The following is a 24,529-nucleotide window of genomic DNA, read 5'->3' on the forward strand; positions in this document are numbered from 1 at the left end:
ACCAATCATGCCACCTAAGGAGGGCACATTCTATTACAGGGAAGGTCCAGGGAAGGTGATGTGCCAAGAATATCAAGTGGTTTGGGTTTTTAAGTCTGGAGAAGAAGAGTGAGGTCAGGGAAGCTGAACTGCTAAGACAAAAATGGGAAGAAATATGAAAGAATGTTGGAGGGAGAAATGAAAGGAGAGGAGGAGAAAAGAGGGATCAGAGGGTTGAGCGGAGCCAGAGGATAGCAAAAACTCTACAATCTGTGTATCAATAATTCTCCTATTACCTCTCTGGTCTAGGCCTTTCTCCTGAACTCTGGACTTGTATGTCCAACTATCCACTCGTCATCTTCTTTGGACAGAAATAAACATCCCACAGTTAACACATCTAAAACTGAACTGAATTTCCCCTACACCCTCTATATCTCACCTGAATCCCCTTTCTTCTTCCAGATGCTCAGGTCTCAAAACCTTGGAGCTTTTCTCTCCCACCACAAAACCTACACATCAAGAAATCCTGTTGCCTCTTCTTCGGCGTGCATCCAGAATCTGAACTCTTTCTCTTATCTCTACTAGCTACTCTCCAGGTGCAACCCACTTTTACTTTTTTTGCATGAATGTCATGACCTCAAATGCTCTAGTTGCCTCTGTCTGTGTCCTCTGCAGTCTATTATCAACGAAATGCTAGAATAAATTAAAACTCATGTTAGATCATGTCACTTCTCCCTTCAAGGCTTTGCAATGGCAACGATTTCACTCAGAGCAAAAGCCCAAATCCTTCAACACAGGAGGATGATTCTACTTTCAGGACGTTTGCACATGCTGTTTCCTGTCAGGAAGGCTCCTCCCCCAGATAACCACATGGCTCACTCCAGAACCTACTTTCAATCATTGCTCACATTTCCCCTTCTAAGTGATGCCCCCCACACACACACACAAGATTACCAGGTTTAAAATACATCCCACGCTACAGATTCTCCGAATTCTGTCATGCCGCTACTCTTTTTTTTTAAAACACTTATCACTTTCTAATATACTATATTATTTACTTAATTATAAGTCTATTGTTTATTGTCAGTTCTTCCACTAAGATAAATACCCATGCAGGCAACTACTTTGACTTTTATTCACCAAGGCACCCCATGTTCCTATAAGAGTTCCTGGCATATTAGTATGCAAAAAATATATGTATGTTGTGAGAATTGGCCAATGTAACATCTCCCTGAGGCACTTAATTCTAAGTGGGTAATCTCTGTGAAAATTATGTCAGAAACTGAGTTTCCCATGTAGATGAGTTGGTGAAAAACAAAAAGGAAATTGCATGTAGGCAGGAAGCAGAAGAGCTCAGAAAAATGAAAACCACAAGCCCTCTTCCCCACAATCCACCCTTCTACACACCCATTGGCAGAAACTGCAGAAATCTCATGGGATGGTAACAGGGCCACAGTATCAAGAAGAGCAATTGTTAAAATCATGGGCTCTAGTATGAGATTGCTTGAGTTCAAATCATACGTCTACCATGTACCACTGAGTGACCTTGAACTTCTCCTTGCTCAATTTTCTTATCTGTAAGGTAAGGGTGACAAGAGGATCTAGCTTGGATATAATGATTACATGAGTTAACAGATGTGGGCATTTCCAGCAGTGTCTGGCACACGATGAGTGTTCAAGAAAAAGAATAGTTATTACTCATTAGATTTCTTGAGGCATGGAGGCTTCAACTAGCATTCAATGATATAGCTATAGATAGTTATAGATATGGATATAAATATAATTACAGATACAGATATGGATATGGATATGAATATATAGGTCATATAGGCAAGAGTCTCTGTGTCTTTGATACCCTCTTTTCTTCCTCACCCCTATGCAGCATGGAAGAGTGGACTCCAAGATAGCAATGCACAAAATTCTACTCATTTACCAGGAGAGAAGTTTTCTTGTCTTAGGTGTGGGTAAGGGGTAGATTAATAGAGAAGCTGGAAAGGAGGGATGTTGCTGAAAGACAGCAAAGACTAAACATCTGATCATGTCATCTCATGTAGACTGAAAAATGATTTAGGGGAAAAATAAGGAAGTCTTTTTGAAATTCAATGTGTCTGGGAACAATACCTCACACCCACTTATACATATACATACACACATGCACACATTAATACATGCATCCACAAACATGTCTTAAAGTGTAACCTAGTATGCTAGTGTACTGGTTGTTTTGAGGATCAAACGAAATTATAACACACGTTAAAAGCTTACTGAAAAAAAATTTAACACATAGAAAAACCATCCAACACATCATTGACAAAAGTTTGGGAGTACACATTGCAAGATTTGAACTCTGCTCTTCTCTGAGTGGCATGATGGGTGATGACATATCTATTGTTTCCTTCTCAGAATTTTCTCATTTTTCTTCCATTAGCCTTCTCTGAGAAGCTGAGCAGCACAACATGGTTAAAAGAATCAACTCTTGAGCTGGACGGCCTGGACAAGAATCCTGTGCTCCACTGCCTTAGATAGGTGATGTCAGGCAAGTTACTGTCTCTGCCTCAGTTTCCTCATCTGCAAATCAGGGATAATAGTCATAGCTACCACACTGGGATGTTGTGAGGATTAAACAAGTTAATACACACAAAGCTGTTATTGTTGGTGTTTGAAGCATCATCTGTTTCAATGTCTCTGGTAACCAACTGCTGGCAATGGATCCACAGAGAAAATGCTCAGATCCCTGATTTCATGCTCTTGAATAATGCCCAGTCCTTGGACTTCTGTGGCTGCCTGGGTGGCACACCAATGTTTACATTTAAGACCTAAAAGCGCAGGGGTAGGGGTAAGTCCAGGGGTCAGGGAAAGGGGATTCTACCCCAAGGAATGCTTACCTGTGAGTCCCAGCAGTAGAGTCAGCAGCAGGCAAGGAGGAGGATGGTGGGACAAGGAGACAGGAATGGGCATCGTGGAAGCCTGAGGAGCCTGCTCTGTCCAAATGTGTGTCCTGGGGAGAACCTGCACTTCCGTGCTCTGTGGAGAGGAAGGAAGCCCCACCTCCCAATGATGTAAGAGGAAGTGCTTATGATGGGGTGAAATGGCTGTGAGATCTTAATCCACTTCTAGGTTCTAGACAGTTCCTGCTTCAGATGGTGAAATGGAAATCAGGCAGGGAAAGCAGATGGAAAGTGAGGAGTTACTCATCTTATGTTTTCAGAGGGATTGGACAAGCCTAACAGAAATAAACTTGCTCCCTACTTGGGGTCTCTGTTCTCTCCACTGGGTCCCTCACTTCATTCATGGTGAGCCCATATTTGGAAGCCCCAGGCAAACTAACAGATCCCAAGAAGGATCTGTGGTTGTGGGCTGTGTTCCAGAGTCCCAAGACCAGGAGCCTAGGATGTGGCTGGCTTGTGGCCTCATTCTGGAACCTACCTCAACAAAGACCAACTCAACTGAAAAAAGGAAGAGGGTTCTCCAGGGCCTCTCAAATATGGGATGGAACTAGATCTGCTCCTGAAATGACTTTCTATTCCAACACTTTATTGATATAACTGGTAAAACTTAGCCCAAAAGCACAGTACACTGAGGACCTCAGAACTTGTATCACCTGCATCTAAAAGGAGCAGTGACCCCATAGGAGACTGAACCAGACCTACCTGTTAATGTTGGAGGGTCTCCTACAGAGGTGGGGTGTGGCTGTGGCTCACAGCAAGGACAAGGACACTGGCAGAAGAAGTTCTGGGAAGTACTCTTTGGCATTAGCCTTCCTGGAATCTGCCATTAGCTCCACCAAAGAGTCTGTAGCCTTCAGTGCTGGGTCACCTCAGGCCAAACAACCACCAGGGAGGGAACTCAGCCCCACCCAACAGCAGTCAAACGGATTAAGGTTTTACTGATCTCTGCCCACCAGAGCAACACACAGCTCTACCCACCACCAGTCCCTCCTATCAGGAAGCTTACACAAGCCTCTTAGATAGCCTCATGCACCAGAGGGCAGACAGCAGAAGCAAGAAGAACTACAATCTTGCAGCCTGTGGAATGAAAACCACATTCACAGAAAGATAGACAAAATGAGAAGGTAGAGGACTATGTACCAGATGAAGGAACAAGATAAAACCCCAGAAAAACAATTAAATGAAGTGCAGATAGGCATCTTTCCAGAAAAGGAATTCAGAATAATGATAGTGAAGATGATCCAGGACCTTGGAAAAAGAATGAGGTAAAGATAGAAAAGATGCAAGAAACGTTTAACAAAGACCTAGAAGAATTAAAGAACAAACACCTAGAAGAATTAAAGAACAAAGAAACAGAGATGAACAATAAAATAATTGAAATGAAAAATACACTAGAAGGAATCAATAGCGGAATAACTGGGTCAGAAGAACAGATAAGGGACTGGAAGACAGAATGGTGGAATTCACTGCCATGGAACAGAATAAAGAAAAAAGAATAAAAAGAAATGAAGACAGCCTAAGAGACCTATGGATCAACATTAAACGCACCAATATTCGCATTATAGGGATTGCAGAAGGAGAAAAGAGAGAATGGACCTGAGAAAATATTTGAAGAGATTATAGTTGAAAACTTCCCTAACATGGAAAAGGAAATAGCCACCCAAGTCCAGGAAGTGAAGAGAGTCCCAGGCAGGATAATCCCAAGGAGAAACACTCCAAGACACACAATAATCACATTGACAAAAATTAAAGACAAAGAAAAATTATTAAAAGCAACAAGGGAAAAACAACAAGTAACATACAAGGGAACTCCCATAAGGTTAACAGCTGATTTCTCAGCAGAAACTCTACAAGCCAGAAGGGAGTGGCATGATATATTTAAAGTGATGAAAGGGAAGAACCGACAACCAAGATTACTCTAGCCGGCAAAGATCTCATTCAGATTAGACAGAGAAATCAAAAGCTTTACAGACAAGCAAAAGCTAACAGAATTCATCACAACCAAACCAGCTCTACAACAAATACTAAAGGAAGTTTTCTATGTGGGAAATATAAGAGGAGAAAAGGACCTACAAAAACAAATCCAAAAAAATTAAGACAGTATTAATAGGAACATACATATTAATGATTATCTTAAATGTGAATGGATTAAATGCTCCAACCAAAAGACACAGGCTGGATGAATGGATACAAAAACAAGATCCATATATATGCTGTCTATAAGAGACCCACTTCAGACCTTAGGACCCATATAAACTGAAAGTGAAGGCATGGAAAAAGATATTCCATGCAAATGGAAATCAAGGGTAACCTGTGGCAAAGTGAGAGTAGCACTGACATATATACACTACCGAAGGTAAAATAGTTAGCTAGTGGGAATCAGCAGCATAGCACAGGGAGATCAGCTCAGTGCTTTGCAATGACCTAGAGAGGTGGGATAGGGAGGGTGGGAGGGAGGCTCAAGAGGGAGGGGATATGGGGAAATATGTATGCATATGGCTGATTCACTTTGTTGTACAACAGAAACTAACACAGTATTGTGAAGCAATTATACTCCAATAAAGATCTATTTTTAAAAAAAGAAAAAGAAAAAGAAAAGAAAGCTGGATAGCAATACTCATATCAGATAAAATAGACTTTAAAATAAAGAATGTTACAAGAGACAAGGAAGAACACTACATAATGATCAAGGGATCTATCCAAGAAGATATAACAATTATAAATATATATGCACACAACATAGGAGCACCCTAATACATAAGGCAACAGCTAACAGCTCTAAAAGAGGAAATCGATAGTAACACAATAATAGTGGGGGACTTTAACACTTCACTTACACCAATGGACAGATCATCCAGACAGAAAATTAATAAGGAAACACAAGCTTTAAATGACACAATAGACCAGATAGATTGAATTGATATTTATAGGACATTCCATCCGAAAACAGCAGATTACACTTTCTTCTCAAGTGCACACAGAGCATTCTCCAGGATAGATCCCATCTTGGCTCACAAATCAAACCTCAGTAAATTTAAGAAAATTGAAATCATATCAAACATCTTTTCTGACCACAACGCTATGAGATTAGAAATAAATTACAGGGGAAAAAACATAAAAAACACAAACACATGGAGGAAAAACAATACATTACTACATAACCAAGAGATCACTGATGAAATCAAAGAGGAAATAAAAAAGTACCTAGAGACAAATGACAACAAAAACACGATGATCTAAAACCTATGGCATGCAGCAAAAGCAGTTCTAAGAGGGAAGTTTATAGCACTACAACCTTACTGCAAGAAACAAGAAAAATCTCAAATAAACAATCTAACCTTACACCTAAAAGAACTAGAGAAAGAAGAACAAACAAAACCCAAAGTTAGCAGAAGGAAAGAAACCATAAATATCAGAGCAGAAATAAATGAAATAGAAACAAAGAAAGCAATAGCAAAGATCAATAAAACTAAAAGCTGGTTCCTTGAGAAGATGAACAAATTGATAACTTTAGACAGACTCATCGAGAAAAAGAGGGAGAGGACTCAAATCAATAAAATTAGAAATGGAAAGGGAGAAGGTACAACAGACACTGCAGAAATACAAAGCATCAGGGCTTCCCCGGTGGCGCAGTGGTTGAGAGTCTGCCTGCCAATGCAGGGGACATGGGTTCGAGACCTGGTCTGGGAAGATCCCACATGCCACGGAGCGCCTAGGCCTGTGAGCCACAGCTACTGACCCTGCGCGTCTGGAGCTTGTGCTCTGCAACAAGAGAGTCCGCGACAGTGGGAGACCAGCACACCGCGATGAAGAGTGGCCCTTGCTCGCCGCAACTAGAGAAAGCCCTCACACAGAAACGAAGACCCAACACAGCCAAATAAATAAATAAATAAATAAATAAATAAATAGCATTCTCTTTAAAAAAAAAAGGAAAAGAAATACAAAGCATCATAAGAGACTACTACAAGCAACTCTATGCCAATAAAATAGACAACCTGTAAGAAACGGACAAATTCTTACAAAGATATAACCTTCCAGACTGAACCAGGAAGTAATAGAAAATATGAACAGACCAATCACAAGTAATGAAATTGAAACTGTGATTTAAATCTTCCAACAAATAAAAGTCCAGGACCAGATAACTTCAGAGGTGAATTCTATCAAACATTCAGAGAAGAGCTAACACCCATCTTCTCAAACTCTTCCAAAAAATTACAGAGGAGGGAACACTCCCAAATTCATTCTTTGTGGCCACCATCACCCTGATACCAAAAGCTGACAAAGATACTCCAAAAAAGGAAAATTACAGACCAATATCACTGATGAATATAGATGCAAACATCCTCAACAAAACACTAGCAAACAGAATCCAACAACACATAAAAGGATCATATACCATGATGAAGTGGGATTTATCCCAGAGGTCCAAGGATTCTTCAATATGTGCAAATCAATCAATGTGATACACCATATTAACAAACTGAAGAATAAAGACAATATAATCATCTCAATAGATGCAGAAAAAGCTTTTGACAAAATTCAACACCCATTTATGATAAAAATGGGTGGGCAGAAAGTGGACATAGAGAGAACCTCCCTCAACATAATAAAGGTGATATATGACAAACCCACAGCAAACATCATTCTCAATGGTGAAAAACTGAAAACATTTCCTCTCAGATCAGGAACAAGACAAGGGTATCCACTCTTACGACTATTATTCAACATGGTTTTGGAAGTCCCAGTCACAGCAATCAGAGAAGAAAAAGAAATAAAAGGAATACAAATTGGAAAAGAAGAAGTAAAACAGTCACTGTTTGCAGATGATATGATACTATACATAGATAATCCTAAAGATGCCACCAGAGGGCTTCCCTGGTGGCACAGTGGTTAAGATTCTGCCTGACAATGCAGGGGACACAGGTTCTCGTCCTGGTTCAGGAAGATCCCACATGCCATGGAGCAACTAAGCCTGTGCACCACAACTACTCAGCCTGCTCTCTAGAGCCCACAAGCCACATCTACTGAAGCCCGCATGCCTAGAGCCCGTGCTCTGCAACAAGAGAAACCACCGCAATGCGAAGCCCACGCACTGCAATGAAGAGTAACCCCTGCTCACCGCAACTAGAGAAAGCCAGGGTGCAGCAGCAAACACCGAACTCAGCCATAAATAAATAAATAAATAAATAAATAAATAAATAAATAAATAAATAAATAAATAAATAAATTTTTTAAAAAGATGTCACCAGAAATCTACTAGAACTAATCAATGAATTTGGTAAATTTGCAGGATAGAAAATTAATGTACAGAAATCTCTTTCATTTCTATACACTAACAATGAAAGATCAGAAAGAGAAATTAAGGAAACAATCCCATTCACCATTGCAACAAAAGAATAAAATACCTAGGAATAAACCTACCTAAGGAGGTAAAAGACCTGTACTCAGAAAACTATAAGACACTGATGAAAGAAATCAAAGGTGGCACAAACAGATGGAGACATATACCATGTTCGTGGATTGGAAGAATCAATATTGTGCAAATGACTATACTACCAAAAGCAATCTACAGATTCAATGCAATCCCTATCAAAATACCCATGACATTTTTCATACAGGTAGAACAAATAATCCTAAAATTTATATGGAACCACAAAAGACCCTGAATTCACAAAGCAATTTTGAGAAAAAAGAACAAAGCTAGAGGTATCATGCTTTCTAACTTCAGACTATACTACAAAGCTACAGTAATCAAAACAGCATGGTATTGGCACAAAACAGCCACATAGCTCAATGGAACAGAATAGAAAGCCTAGAGATAAACCCACACACTTATGGTCAGTTAATCGATGACAAAGAATGCAAGCATATACAATGGAGAAAAGACAGTCTCTTCAGTAAGTGGTGCTGGGAAAACTGGATAGCAACATGTAAAAGAATGAAATTAGAACATTCCTTCACACCATACACAAAAATAAATTGGAACTGATTAAAGAACTAAATGTAACACCCAAAACCATGAAACTCCTAGGCAGAACACTCTTTGACATAAATTGTAGCAATATTTTTTGGATCTGACTCCTAAAGCAAAAGAAAGAAAAGCAAAAACAAACAAATGGGACCTAATTAAAATTAAAAGCTTTTGCACAGCAAAGGAAATCATTGACAAAACAAAAAGTCAACCTACTGAATATCAGAAAATATTTTGCAAATAATATGACCTATAAGGGGTTAATTTCCAAAATATATAAACAGATCATACAACTCAATACCAAAAAACAACCCGATTAAAAAATGGACAGAAGACCTGAATAGACATTTTTCCAAAGAAGACATACAGATGGCCAACAGGCACATGAAAAGATGCTCAACATTTTTAATCACCAGAAATGCAAGTTAAAACCACAATGAGAATCTCCAAGATTTACAAGCAGCTCATGCAGCTCAATAACAAAAAAACCAACAACCCAATCCAAAGATGGGCAGAAGACCTAAATAGACATTTCTCCAAAGAAGATATACAGATGGCCTACAGACACATGAAAGAATGCTCAACATCATTAATCATTAGAGAAATGCAAATCAAAACTACAATGAGATATCATCTCACACCGGTCAGAATGGCCATCATCAAAAAATCTAGAAACAATAAATGCTGGAGAGGGTGTGGAGGAAAGGGAACACTCTTGCACTGTTGGTGGGAATGTAAATTGATACAGCCACTATGGAGAACAGTATGGAGGTTCCTGAAAAAACTACAAATAGAACTACCATACGACCCAGCAATCCCACTACTGGGCATATACCCTGAGAAAACCATAGTTCAAAAAGAGTCATGTACCAAAATGTTCATTGCAGCTCTATTTACAATAGCCAGGACATGGAAGCAACCTAAATGTCCATCGACAGATGAATGGATAAAGAAAATGTGGCACATATATACAATGGAATATTACTCAGCCATAAAAAGAAAGGAAATGGAGGTATTTGTAATGAGGTGGATGGAGTTAGAGTCTGTCATACAGAGTGAAGTAAGTCAGAAAGAGAAAAACAAATACAGTATGCTAACACATATATACGGAATCTAAGGAAAAAAAAAAAAGCCATGAAGAACCTAGTGGCAAGACGGGAATAAAGACACAGACCTACTAGAGAATGGACTTGAGGATATGGGGAGGGAGTGGGGTGAAATGTGACAGGGTAAGAGAGTGTCATGGACATATATACACTACCAAATATAAAATAGATAACTAGTGGGAAGCAGCTGCATAGCACAGGGAGATCAGCTCGGTGCTTTGTGACCACCTAGAGGGGTGGGATGGGGAGGGTCGGAGGGAGGGAGATGCAAGAGGGAAGAGAAATGGGAACATATTGTATATGTATAACTGATTCACTTTGTTATAAAGCAGAAGCTAACACACTATTGTAAGGCAATTATACTTCAATACAGATGTTTAAAAAAAAAAAAACCACAATGAGACATCACCTTACACCTGTCAAAATGGCTATCATCAAAAATTCTACAAATAACAAATATTGGTGAGGATGTGGAAAAAAGGGAACCATAGTACACTATTGGTGGCACTGTAAATTGATGCAGCCACTATGTAAAACAGTATGGAGGTTCCTCAGAAAACTGAAAATAAAACTACCAAATACCCAGCAAATCCACTCTATTCAAAGAAAACAAAAACACTAATTTGGAAAGATACATGAACCCCAAGGTTCATAGCAGCATTATTTATAATATCTGAGATATGGAAGCAACCTATGTGTCTATCATCAGATGAATGGATAATAAAGATGTGGTATATATATAATATATTATATCTATTATATACATATATATAATGGAATGTAACTCAGTCATTTTTAAAAATGAAATTCTGCCATTTGCAACAATGTGGATGGACCTGCAGGGTATTATGCTTAGTGAACTAAGTCAGACAGAGAAGGACAAATACTGTGTTATCACTTATACATGGAATGTAAAAAATAAAAAAATGAATGAATATAACAAAACAGAAAGAGACTCATAGATATAGAGAACAAACTGGTAGTTACCAATGGGGAGAGGGAAGAGGATTAAGAGATAAAAACTACTATGTAAAACAACTAAGCAACAAGGATATATTGTATAGCACAAGAAAATATAGCCATTATTTTGTAATAACTTTAAATGGAGTACAAACTATAAAAATCTTGAATCACTATGTTGTACACCTAAAACTAACATAATATTGTATATCAACTATACTTCAGTTTCTGAAAAGCAGAAAATAAAGTAAAATAAAACACATGTGGGGGCTGGAGAAGATGGCGGAAGAGTAAGACGCGGAGATCACCTTCCTTCCCACAGATACAGTAGAAATACATCTACACGTGGAACTGCTCCTACAGAACACCCACTGAACACTGGAATAAAACGTCAGACCTCCCAAAAGGCAAGAAACTCCCCACGTACTTGGGGAGGGCAAAAGAAAAAAAGAAATAACAGAGACAAAAGAATAGGGACGGGACCTGCACCAGTGGGAGGGAGCTGTGAAGGAGGAAAGGTTTCCACGCACTAGGAAGCCCCTTCGCCGGCAGAGACTGCGGGTGGCAGAGGGGGAAAGCTTCGGAGCCACGGAGGAGAGCACAGCCACAGGGGTGCAGAGGGCAAAGCGGAAAGATTCCCGCACAGAGGATCGGTGCTGACCAGCACTCACCAGCCCGAGAGGCTTGTCTGCTCACCCGCCGGGGCGGGCGGGGCTGGGAGCTGAGGCTCGGGCTTCGGTCGGATCACAGGGAGAGGACTGGGGTTGGCGGCATGAACACAGCCTGAAGGGGTTAGTGCACCACAGCTAGCCGGGAGGGAGTCCCGGAAAAAGTCTGCAGCTGCCGAAGAGGCAAGAGACTTTTTCTTGCCGCTTTGTTTCGCGGCGCGCAAGGAGAGGAGATTCAGAGAGCCGCTTAAACGAACTCCAGAGATGGGCGCGAGCCGCGGCGATCAGCGCGGGCCCCAGAGACGGGCACGAGACGCTAAGACTGCTGCTGCCGCCACCAAGAAGCCTGTGTGCGAGCACAGGTCATTCTCCACACCGCCCCTCCTGGGAGCCTGCGCAGCCCGCCACTGCCAGGGTCCCGTGATCTGGGAAAACTTCCCCGGGAGAACGCATGGCATGCCTCAGGCTGGTGCAACGTCACGCCGGCCTCTGCCGCTGCAGGCTTGCCCCGCCCCCTCTGTACCCTTCCATCCCCCCGGCCTGAGTGAGCCAGAGCCCCCAAAGCAGTTGCTCCTTTAACCCCGTTCTGTCTGGGCAGGAACAGACGCCCTCAGGCGACCTACACGCAGAGGTGGGTCCAAATCCAAAGCTGAACCCCGGGAGCTGTGCGAACAAAGAAGAGAAAGGGAAATCTCTCCCAGCAGCCTCAGAAGCAGTGGATTAAAGCTCCACAAACAACCTGATATACCTGCATCTGTGGAATACCTGAATAGACAACGAATCATCCCAAATTCAGGAGGTGGACTTTGGGAGCAGGATATATTAATTTTTCCCCTTTTCCTTTTTTTGTGAGTGTATATGTATATGCTTCTGGGTGAGATTTTGTCTGTATAGCTTTGCTTTATAATAGCTTTATTTTACTTCACTATATTATATCCTCTTTCTTTCTTTCTATTTTTTCTCCCTTTTACTCTGAGCCATGTGGATGAAAGGCTCTTGGTGCTCCAGCCAGGCATCAGGGCTGTGCCTCTGAGGTGGGAGAGCCAACTACAGGACACTGGTCCACAAGAGACCTCCCAGCTCCACGTAATATCAAACGGCAAAAATCTCTCAGAGATCTCCATCTCAACATCAAGACCCAGCTTCACTCAACCACCAGCAAGCTACAGCGCTGGACACTCTATGCCAAACAACTAGCAAGACAGGAACACAGCCTCATCCATTAGCAGAGAGGCTGCCTAAAATCATAATTAGGCCACAGACATCCCAATATACACCACCATACGTGGACATGCCCACCAGAAAGACAAGATCCAGCCTCATCCACCAGAACACAGGCACTAGTTCCCTCCACCAGGAAGCCTACACAAGCCACTGAACCACCCTTAGCCACTGGGGACAGATCCCAAAAAGAACGGGAACTACGAACCTGCAGCCTGTGAAAAGGAGACCCCAAACACAGTAAGATAAGCAAAATGAGACGACAGAAAAACACACAGCAGATGAAGGAGCAGGGTCAAAACACACCAGACCTAACAAATGAAGAGGATATAGGTAGTCTACCTGAAAAAGAATTCAGAATAATGATAGTAAGGATGATCCGAAATCTTGGAAATAGAATAGACGAAATGCAAGAAACATTTAACAAGGACGTAGAAGAACTAAAGAGGAAGCAAGCAACGATGAAAAACACAATAAATGAAATTAAAAATACTCTAGATGGGATCAATAGCAGAATAACTGAGGCAGAAGAAAGGATAAGTGACCTGGAAGATAAAATGGTGGAAATAACTACTGCAGAGCAGGATAAAGAAAAAAGAATGAAAAGGACTGAGGACAGTCTCAGAGACCTCTGGGACAAGATTAAAAGCACCAACATTCGAATTATAGGGGTCCCAGAAGAAGAAGAGAAAAAGAAAGGGACTGAGAAAATATTTGAAGAGATTATAGTTGAAAACTTCCCTAAGATGGGAAAGGAAATAGTTAATCAAGTGCTGGAAGCACAGAGTCCCATACAGGATAAACCCAAGGAGAAACACACCAAGACACATATTAATCAAACTGTCAAAAAGTAAATGTAAAGAAAACACATTAAAAGCAGCAAGGGGAAAACAACAAATAACACACAAGGGAATCCCCATAAGGTTAACATCTGATCTTTCAGCAGAAACTCTGCAAGCCAGAAGGGAGTGGCAGGATATACTTAAAGTGATGAAGGAGAAAAACCTACAGCCAAGATTACTCTACTCAGCAAGGATCTCATTCAGATGTGATGGAGAAATTAAAACCTTTACAGACAAGCAAAAGCTGAGAGAGTTCAGCACCACCAAACCAGCTTTACAACAAATGCTAAAGGAACTTCTCTAGGCAAGAAACACAAGAGAAGGAAATCACCTACAATAACAAACCCAAAACATTTAAGAAAATGGGAATAGGAATATACATATCAATAATTACCTTGAATGTAAATGGATTAAATGCTCCCATGAAAAGACACAGACTGGCGGAATGGATACAAAAACAAGACCCATATATATGCTGTCTACAAGAGACCCACTTTAGACCTAAAGACACATACAGACTGAAAGTGAGGGGATAGAAAAAGATATTCCATGCAAATAGAAATCAAAAGAAAGCTGGAGTAGCAATTCTCATATCAGACAAAATAGACTTTAAAATAAAGACTATTACAAGAGACAAAGAAGGACACTATATAATGATCAAGGGATCGACCCAAGAGGAAGGTATAACAATTGTAAATATTTATGCACCCAACATAGGAGCACCTCAATACATAAGGCAAATGCTAACAACCATAAAAGGGGAAATCGACAGCAACACAATCATAGTAGGGGACTTAAACACCCAACTTTCACCAATGGACAGATCATCCAAAATGAAAATAAATAAGGAAACACAAGCTTTAAATGATACATTAAAAAAGATGGACTTAATTGATATTTATAGGACATTCCACCCAAAAACAACAGAATACACATTTTTCTCAAGTGCTCATAGAACATTCTCCAGGATAGATCATATCTTGGGTCACAAATCAAGCCTTGGTAAATTTAAGAAAATTGAAATCGTATCAAGTATCTTTTCCGACCACAACGCTATGAGACTATATATCAATTACAGGAAAAGATCTGTAAAAAATACAAACACATGGAGGTTACACAATGCACTACTTAACAACGAAGTGATCACTGAAGAAATCAAAGGGGAAATCAAAAAATACCTAGAAACAAATGACAATGGAGACACGACGACCCAAAACCTATGGGACTCAGCAAAAGCAGTGCTAAGAGGGAAGTTTATAGCAATACAAGCCTACCTCAAGAAACAGGAAACATCTCGAATAAACAACCTAACCTTGCACCTAAAGCAATTAGAGAAAGAAGAACAAAAAAATCCCAAAGCTAGCTGAAGGAAAGAAATCATAAAGATCAGGTCAGAAATAAATGAAAAAGAAATGAAGGAAACAATAGCAAAAATCAATGAAACTAAAAGCTGGTTCTTTGAGAAGATAAACAAAATTGATAAACCATTAGCCGGACTCATCAAGGGAAAAAGGGAGAAAACTCAAATCAATAGAATTAGCAATGAAAAAGGAGAAGTAACCACTGACACTGCAGAAATACAAACGATCATGAGAGATTACTACAAGCAACTCTATGCCAATAAAATGGACAACCTGGAAGAAATGGACAGATTCTTAGAAATGCACAACGTACCGAGACTGAACCAGGAAGAAATAGAAAATATGAACAGACCAATCACAAGCACTGAAATTGAAACTGTGATTAAAAACCTTCCAACAAACAAAAGCCCAGGACCAGATGGCTTCACAGGTGAATTCTATCAAACATTTAGAGAAGAGCTAACACCTATCCTTCTCAAACTTTTCCAAAATATTGCAGAGGGAGGAACACTCCCCAACTCATTCTACGAGGCCACCATCACCCTGATACCAAAACCAGACAAAGATGTCACAAAGAAAGAAAACTACAGGCCAATATCACTGATGAACATAGATGCAAAAATCCTCAGGTAAATACTAGCATACAGAATCCAACAGCACATTAAAAGGATCATACACCATGATCAAGTGAGATTTATCCCAGGAATGCAAGGATTCTTCAATATATGCAAATCAATCAATGTGATACACCATACTAACAAATTGAAGGAGAAAAACCATATGATCATCTCAATAGATGCAGAGAAAGCTTTCGACAAAATTCAACACCCATTTATGATAAAAGCCCTGCAGACAGTAGGCATAGAGGGAACTTTCCTCAACATAATAAAGGCCATATATGACAAACCCACAGCCAACATTGTCCTCAATGGTGAAAAACTGAAACCATTTCCACTAAGATCAGGAACAAGACAAGGTTGCCCACTCTCACCACTATTATTCAACATAGTTTTGGAAGTGTTAGCCACAGCAATCAGAGAAGACAAAGAAATAAAAGAATCCAAATCGGAAAAGAAGAAGTAAAGCTGTCACTGTTTGCAGATGACATGATACTATACATAGAGAATCCTAAAGATGCTACCAGAAAACTACTAGAGCTAATCAATGAATTTGGTAAAGTAGCAGGATACAAAATTAATGCACAGAAATCTCTTGCATTTCTATACACTAATGATGAAAAATCTGAAGTGAAATTAAGAAAACACTCCCGTTTACCATTGCAACAAAAAGAATAAAATATCTAGGAATAAACCTACCTAAGGAGACAAAAGACCTGTATGCAGAAAACTATAAGACACTGATGAAAGAAATTAAAGATGATACAAATAGTTGGAGAGATCTACCATGTTCTTGGATTGGAAGAATCAACGTTGTGAAAATGACTCTACTACCCAAAGCAATCTACAGATTCAATGCAATCCCTATCAAACTACCGCTGGCATTTTTCACAGAACTAGAACAAAAAATTTCACAATGTGTATGGAAACACAAAAGACCCCGAATAGCCAAAGCAATCTTGAGCACGAAAAATGGAGCTGGGGGAATCAGGCTCCCTGACTTCAGATTATATTACAAAGCTACAGTAACCAAGACAGTTTGGTACTGGCACAAAAACAGAAATATAGATCAGTGGAACAGGATAGAAAGCCCAGAGATAAACCCACGCGCATATGGTAACCTTAACTTTGATAAAGGAAGCAAGCATATACAGTGGAGAAAAGACAGCCTCTTCAATAAGTGGTGCTGGGAAAATTGGACAGATACATGTAAAAGTATGAAAGTAGAACACTCCCTGACACCATGCACAAAAATAAACTCAAAATGGATTAAAGACCAAAGTGTAAAGCCAGACACTATCAAACTCTTAGAGGAAAATATAGGCAGAACACTCTATGACATACATCACAGCAAGATTCTTTTTGACCCAGCTCCTAGAGAAATGGAAATAAGAACACAAATAAACAAATGGGACCTAATGAAACTTAAAAGCTTTTGCACAGCAAAGGAAACCATGAACAAGACCAAAAGACAACCATCAGAATGGGAGAAAATATTTGCAAACGAAGCAACTGACAAAGGATTAATCTCCAAGATTTACAAGCAGCTCACGTAGCTCAATAACAAAAAAACGAACAACCCAATCCAAAAATGGGCGGAAGATCTAAATAGACATTTCTCCAAAGAAGATATACAGATTGCCAACAGACACATGAAAGAATGCTCAACATCATTAATCATTAGAGAAATGCAAATCAAAACTACAATGAGATATCATCTCACACCGGTCAGAATGGCCATCATCAAAAAATCTAGAAACAATAAATGCTGGAGAGGGTGTGGAGGAAAGGGAACACTCTTGCACTGTTGGTGGGAATGTAAATTGATACAGCCACTATGGAGAACAGTATGGAGGTTCCTGAAAAAACTACAAATAGAACTACCATACGACCCAGCAATCCCACTACTGGGCATAAACCCTGAGAAGACCATAGTTCAAAAAGAGTCATGTACCAAAATGTTCATTGCAGATATATTTACAATAGCCAGGACATGGAAGTAACCTAAATGTCCATCGACAGATGAATGGATAAAGAAGATGTGGCACATATATACAATGGAATATTACTCAGCCATAAAAAGAAATGAAATGGAGGTATTAGTAATGAGGTGGATGGAGTTAGAGTCTGTCATACAGAGTGAAGTAAGTCAGAAAGAGAAAAACAAATACAGTATGCTAACACATATATATGGAATCTAAGGGGAAAAAAAAGCCATGAAGAACCTAGTGGCAAGACGGGAATAAAGACACAGACCTACTAGAGAATGGACTTGAGGATATGGGGAGGGGGAGGGGTGAGATGTGACAGGGTGAGAGAGTGTCATGGACATATATACACTACCAAACGTAAAATAGATAGCTAGTGGGAAGCAGCTGCATAGCACAGGGAGATCAGCTCGGTGCTTTGTGACCACCTAGAAGGGTGGGATAGGGAGGGTGGGAGGGAGGGAGATGCAAGAGGGAAGAGATATGGGAACATATGTGTATGTATAACTGATTCACTTTGTTATAATGCAGAAACTAACACACCGTTGTAAAGCAATTATACTTCAGTAAAGATGTTTAAAAAAAACAAAAAAAAAAAACAAAAAAAACACATGGGGGCCAAAAATATCCATGACAGCTTTGAACAACCAGAAAAAGTGGGAAGATTTACCCAACTGAGGTACTAAAACTTATTATAAAGCTATTCTAACTAAGAGAGGGTAGTTTGGTCAGAGAGATAGACAAGGAGCTCAGTGGAACAAAAACCGCATTAAAAGAACCAGAAATTTATGGAAACTTGATGTACAGCAATGGGGCAGTGTGGATCAAAATAATAGTAATAATAATAATAATAATATCTCAATAAGATCCCCACCTGTAATACACACAAACACACACATAAACACACACGAAAAATAAAGTGAGATCAAAGGCATTAATGGAAAGAGCAAAACTTGATCGAGAAGTGAAAACCACTAGGATTGACACATATACTTAATTGATACTATGTATAAAATAGACAAGTGATGGGAACATACTGTATACCACAAGGAACTCTACCTAACGCACTGTGGAACCTAAAAGGGAGGGAAGTCCAAAAGGGAGTGGATATCTGTATGTGTATGGCTGATTCATTTTGTTGTGCAGTGGAGGCTAACACAATATTGTAAAGCAACCATACTCCAATAAAAATTTTTTTAGAAAAAGAATTGAAAACCTTTTTAAAAAAATACATAACAAAATCTCCAAATGATACCAATAGTCTGCTTTGTGGGCCACACCAAAGGAAGAGGGACTCTCCCATAAGTGCCAAGGAAGCAAAGATAAGAATATTTGTGCAAAATTGTACTAGCAAAACATTAAAGATTTAATATACATCACAAAAATATCAATACATTGTAGCATAGTCTTATAATAGAAGCTATAGAGCAGTGGAAATTAAGAAAATGAAGCTACATATACTAACATAAATAAATCCCACAAACTGTGTTAAGTATAAAAATAAAACTTCAAGGATGCTGTATAAGGATGTTGTAGAAGTACGAAATCATGATTGAGATTATAAATACCAAATCCAGGACAGTAATTTTAAAAGGAACAACAGATCATAATAAAATGTGAACAGTTTGCAAACATAGCATGGTAGATAGGTCCATGGATATTTTTATATTATTCTCTATAAATTTCAGAATAGAAAAATGCTTATTCAACTCAGTGGTTTTAAATATATATGTGTTAAAATGAAAGCACACTTGTGAAAGCTCTGGATGTAAGTAAGAAGTGCTCTGAAAACTAAAGTTTGTTCACAATCAGGGGCACAATGGAAATCTGTTTTCTGGATCTACTTGTTTCTCTTTTGGGTGGAGGCAGTTTGAAGCTCAATGCATCAGGGTCAGACATTACGGATCTCCATGACCTACATCCATCCTTGACTCAGCTCCAAAGCTCAGACCGAAGGAATATAGGAGGGTGTGTGGAAGGGAGCATGTGCATGGTGGAGGTGGGGACAGCAGAGTGAAGGGGGGCGGTCTTGGGTCACCTCCGGTCCTTACAGCTTCTCTCCACTTGAGCCCCTTGCACAGGGCAGGAAGCAGTGTATCAAAGAGTATGCAATAGCTATTGGGGAAAACATTCATTCATTAATTCCACAAATGTTTTTTGAGTACATACTATGTGGCAGGCACTCAGCACGGCCTGGGTTCATGGCACTCAACAGAAATGAAGTCCCTACTCTCTACACCCAACACCACTTTCTAAGTTGTGAATTCTCTCCTGTACCCACATTCATCTGTGTTCCTAGTCAGCACATCCAAGTCCCCCAGATAGGTTCCATTAGTTGATTTTAATAATACTTTCCTTATTCATTCCCAGGATATACCATGTGATAACTGAATATACAATGGTTTATGGAGGGACTCTTTGGAGTTTGGGTCTCAAATCTTGGACCTTTATCACAACTCCATACCTTGGCTCCTCACCTCCAGGGTCCCAACGAACATAATTGTAAAAACTTCAAATTGCAGGGTACTAAATAATGTATGAGAGTTGAAAGCCTCTGAGAATTCCAAGACACATTGGGAGGAAATAAGATTGTTCAGAACTCTTCCTTGAGGCTGGATTGCTGTGTGACTTTTGGGCTCGCCCTGGATTCCTCTTGCCAGCTCAGGAAGGTGGCCCTGATCTCCCTCTCTAAGGATTAAGGCTGCCATCAACTCACCTGTTATAAGCTCCACCACCTGTGGAAGTAGGTGACTATGAAACTGATTACCAGCAGAACCGTGAAGGCCAGGAGGAAAGCCACAAAGATAAGGGCAGGCATCTCTGGACCTAGGTGACAATAGGCAGAGAAGATATCAAATGGGACTCTGTGAGTTAATACCTCACTCCACTTGGAGACAGAGGTCACCCAGTTTCTCACAGGTGTAGAGGTCAGCTTACCTGGGCTCCCAGTACATTTGTATGTGCCCGGGGCACATACAATGGGTCTGTATATGCAGCGAACAGTATGAGGCTGGCCTGGATGCGAGACTGTGCCTCATGCTGCACCTTACAGGTGAGCACACGCTCAGACCCCTGCACCAAGACATTCACCAAATGCAAGCTTTCCAGGGTGTAGGTCCCATCACTATTCTGCTTTGACTTGGGCTACTCAGCTCCCTTGAACATATGGAAGTTCTTCAACCAGGTGAGATGCATACTCTGTGGATAGAATCTCTGCACAAGGCAGGTAACAGCCACCAAGTCCAAGGAGGGTGAAGACTGGGAAACGGTCACTGCAAGGGGAAACTGACACAGTCCAGAGAAAGCAGACAATTACTGTAGGAAGTTCACTGTGGGAACCTGGGGGCTCCTTGAGCATGGGGTTGTCTGTCCAGGGCCTGCCACAGAGGAGGAGTTAGATATTGCTTAACAGATGCATGCACAAGTAATCTCATGGTTGAATGAGAGTGGGAATGCATGAGTGAATGCATGCTTGGATGGAAGCATGGAATGATGAAGCTGTCCTAATCTTTCCTTTCTTTTCCACTGTGGCCATTAAATAGGAAAAGGTGAACCTGAATTCTATTTAAGGACCTATATATCAGTTGACTTACCCTATGACTTTATGAAGATTCCTAGCCTCTAATCTTCATGACTCCACAATACTAATATTTGACAGAGGAAGAAACTTAGGTTTGGAGAAGTTAAGTATTTACTCAAGGTCACAAGTGGGAAAGCAGGGGTTACGCCAGACACAGGGTTTAACCATTTGCTATTCTGACACCCAAACTATAAGGCTATAAGCATGTACGATTGCAGGCTGCTGGTATTATTACCTAAAAACTTCTGGAAATTTTTTCAACCAGATTTTTCAGCTATGAAGTAGAATATATGTATACTGAAGAACATTTGGGAGATTTCTAAAATACTAAAAGCCATTAAGGGTTTCAGTAGAATTCATAGGAACACACAGCATGGTGCAGTTTTCACACTAAACCAAGGGTTGGGAGAACAAGATTCTGGTCCCTGCGCTGACACCACAGCCAAATGCAAGACCCTGTGCAGGTCACCTTCCCTCTGTTTCCAAGACCCTTATTATGAAATTGTCTAAGGTCAGACCAGCTTTCAGGGATCCAGTTAAGACAGACTTCAGCTCTTGGTCTAGGGTAGAGAAACTCCTTTTATGTAGTGCAGTTTGAAAGAACTAAGGGTATGATTGTTCCCCAACTATTGTTTCTTTATACTCAACCCACCTCGACCTATATGGTTACATCAATGATACTGCTAATGGGTGGGACAGCCAAGCAAGACACCATCCCCAGAAGGTCACTATCTGTTCTCAATCTTTCCCCGTCAGCACACAGGCAGGGATTCCTACCAAGCAAAGAGCAGAACCCTGAGAACAGATTGTGAAGGTCTGGTAACTAAGTGGTGCCTGTGGAGAACAGGCCAGGGCAAGGTACCACCAAGCAAGTGCCATGGTCTCCAGAGGGTGACAAGGACCAATAAAAGGATGGAGGGTCTCAGCGAGACCACTCCCGTCACCAGTGAGTTCTCTGGGCTGTAAGGGGTCCAGGACACTGTTGGGAGGACAGAGACCCAGGCACAGCTAAAGATAACTGCTCCCATGCACTGGGAGAGCAATGTTTGAGTCACTGCACATGTGTTAGCTTATTTATTCTTCACAACCAAATGATATAAACACATACAGCTATTTGGTATTAGAAAAGACAACAAAAAGCCAATAGAAGGACCCTACAAAATCATGTCCCAGTTTCAGTGAAATTGTCAAAGAGGAATTGATTCAAATTTGAACTTGAAAAACACTTCAATTACAAAAATAATTTTATTTAAGTTATATTTTAATTAAGCATAGAATATAGTGACAACTATGCACCAACTCTTGGAAGGAACAAGTCTTGGGAGTGTAAGGAAGTTGGCATAATTTTTTTCCTGAAAATTTATACCAAGTACCATCAAACCCTTCATTTAAAATTTCACATTCACACACAATCATTACAAGGTAATTTTGAGGGAGGAGCTTCAAGATGGAAGAAGAGTAGGACGTGGAGATCACCTTCCTCCCCACAAATGCATCAGAAATAGACCTACATGTGGAATAACTCCTACAGAACACCTACTGAACGCTGGCAGAAGAACTCAGACCTCCCAAAAGGCAAGAAACTCCCCCACATACCTGGGTAGGGCAAAAGAAAAAAGAAAAAAACAGAGACAAAAGAATAGGGGCAGGACCTGCACCAGTGGGAGTGAGCTGTGAAGGAGAAAAGGTTTCCACACACTAGGAAGCCCCTTCACAGGTGGAGACTGTGGGTGGCAGAGGGGGGATGCTTTAGAGCCACGGAGGAGAGCGCAGCCACAGGGATGCGGAGGGCAAAGCGGAGAGATACCGGCACGGAGGATCGGTGCCGACCAGCTCTCCCCAGCCGGAGAGGCTTGTCTGCTCACCTGCCGGGGCTGGTGGGGGCTGGGAGCTGAGGCTCTGGGCTCCAGAGGTTGGATCCCAGGGAGAGGACTGGGGTTGGCTGCATGAACACAGCCTGAAGGGGGCTAGTGCGCCACAGCTAGACGGGAGTGTGTCCAGGAAAATGTCTGGAGCTGGCAAAACAGCAAGAGACTTTCTTGCCTCTTTTTTTCACGGTGCACGAGGAGAGGGGATTAAGAGCGCCGCCTAAATGAGCTCCAGAGACCAGTGCGAGCGGAGCCGCAGCTATGAGCGCGGCCCCCACAGACAGGCATGAGACCCTAAGGCTGCTGCAGCAGCCACCAAGAAGCTTGTGTGCAAGCACGGGTCACTATCCACACTTTCCTTCCCAGGAGGCTGTGCAGCCCGCCACTGCCAGGGTCCGGGGATCCAGGGACAACTTCCCCGGGAGAACACACGGTGCACCTCAGGCTGTTGCAACATCATGCAGCCTCGCCCCGCATTCCATACGACCCCCACCCCCGGCCTGAGTGAGCCATCGCCCACTAATCAGCTGCTCCTTTAACCCCATTCTGTCTGAGCGAAGAACAGATGCCCTAAGGAGACCTACATGCAGAGGCAGGGCCAAACCCAAAGCTGAACCCCCGGAGCTGTGCGAACAAAGAATAGAAAGGGAAATCTCTCCCAGCAGCCACAGGAGCAGCAGATTAAATCTCCACAATCAACTTGATGTACCCTGCATCTGTGGAACACCTGAATAGACACCGAATCATCCCGAATTGAGGAGGTGGACTTTGGGAGCAACAATATATATATATTTTTTTCCTTTTTCTCTTTTTTCTGAGCCGATTGGATGACAGGGTCTTGGTGCTCTGGCCGGGGGTCAGGCCTGTGCCTCTGAGGTGGTGAGCCGACTTCAGGACATTGATCCACCAGAGACCTCCCAGCTCCACATAATATCAAACAGCAATAATCTCCCAGAGATCTCAATCCTCAATGCCAAGACCCAGCTCCACTCAACGACCAGCAAGCTACAGTGCTGGTCACCCTATGCCAAACAACTAGCAAGAAAGGAACACAACCCCAGTCATTAGCAGAGAGGCTGCCTAAAATCATCATAAGGTCACAGAAACCCCAAAACACATCACTGGACGTGGTCCTGCCCACTAGAAAGACAATATCTAGCCTCATCCTCCAGAACACAAGTACCAGTCCCCTCCACCAGGAAGTCTACATAACCCACTGAAGCAACCATATACACTGGGTACAGACACCAAAATCCAAGGGAACTATGAACCTGCAGCCTGTGAAAAGGAGACCACAAACACAGTAAGTTAAGCAAGATGAGAAGACAGAGAAACACACAGCAGATGAAGGAGCAAGGTTAAAACCCACCAGACCAAACAAATGAAGAGGAAATAGGTAGTCTACCTGAAAAAGAATTCA

General features: G+C 41.2%; 1 protein-coding gene across 1 annotated transcript in view; it reads right to left on the reverse strand.

Annotated features, from left to right (window-relative positions):
• Positions 1-24,529, reverse strand: part of LOC137750368 (signal-regulatory protein beta-1-like) — a 67,650-nt gene that overhangs the window by 37,589 nt on the left and 5,532 nt on the right. The window contains exons 2-4 of the mRNA XM_068524748.1: positions 20,978-21,038; positions 20,599-20,733; positions 20,126-20,396 (exon numbers count right to left, since the gene is read on the reverse strand). Of these exons, the coding sequence (XP_068380849.1) occupies positions 20,126-20,396; positions 20,599-20,733; positions 20,978-21,038 (467 nt within the window). The remainder of the gene's footprint in view (positions 1-20,125; positions 20,397-20,598; positions 20,734-20,977; positions 21,039-24,529) is intronic.

Source organism: Eschrichtius robustus, chromosome 16, assembly GCF_028021215.1.
Source record: "Eschrichtius robustus isolate mEscRob2 chromosome 16, mEscRob2.pri, whole genome shotgun sequence".
In the NCBI taxonomy this organism is placed as follows: Eukaryota; Metazoa; Chordata; class Mammalia; order Artiodactyla; family Eschrichtiidae; genus Eschrichtius; species Eschrichtius robustus.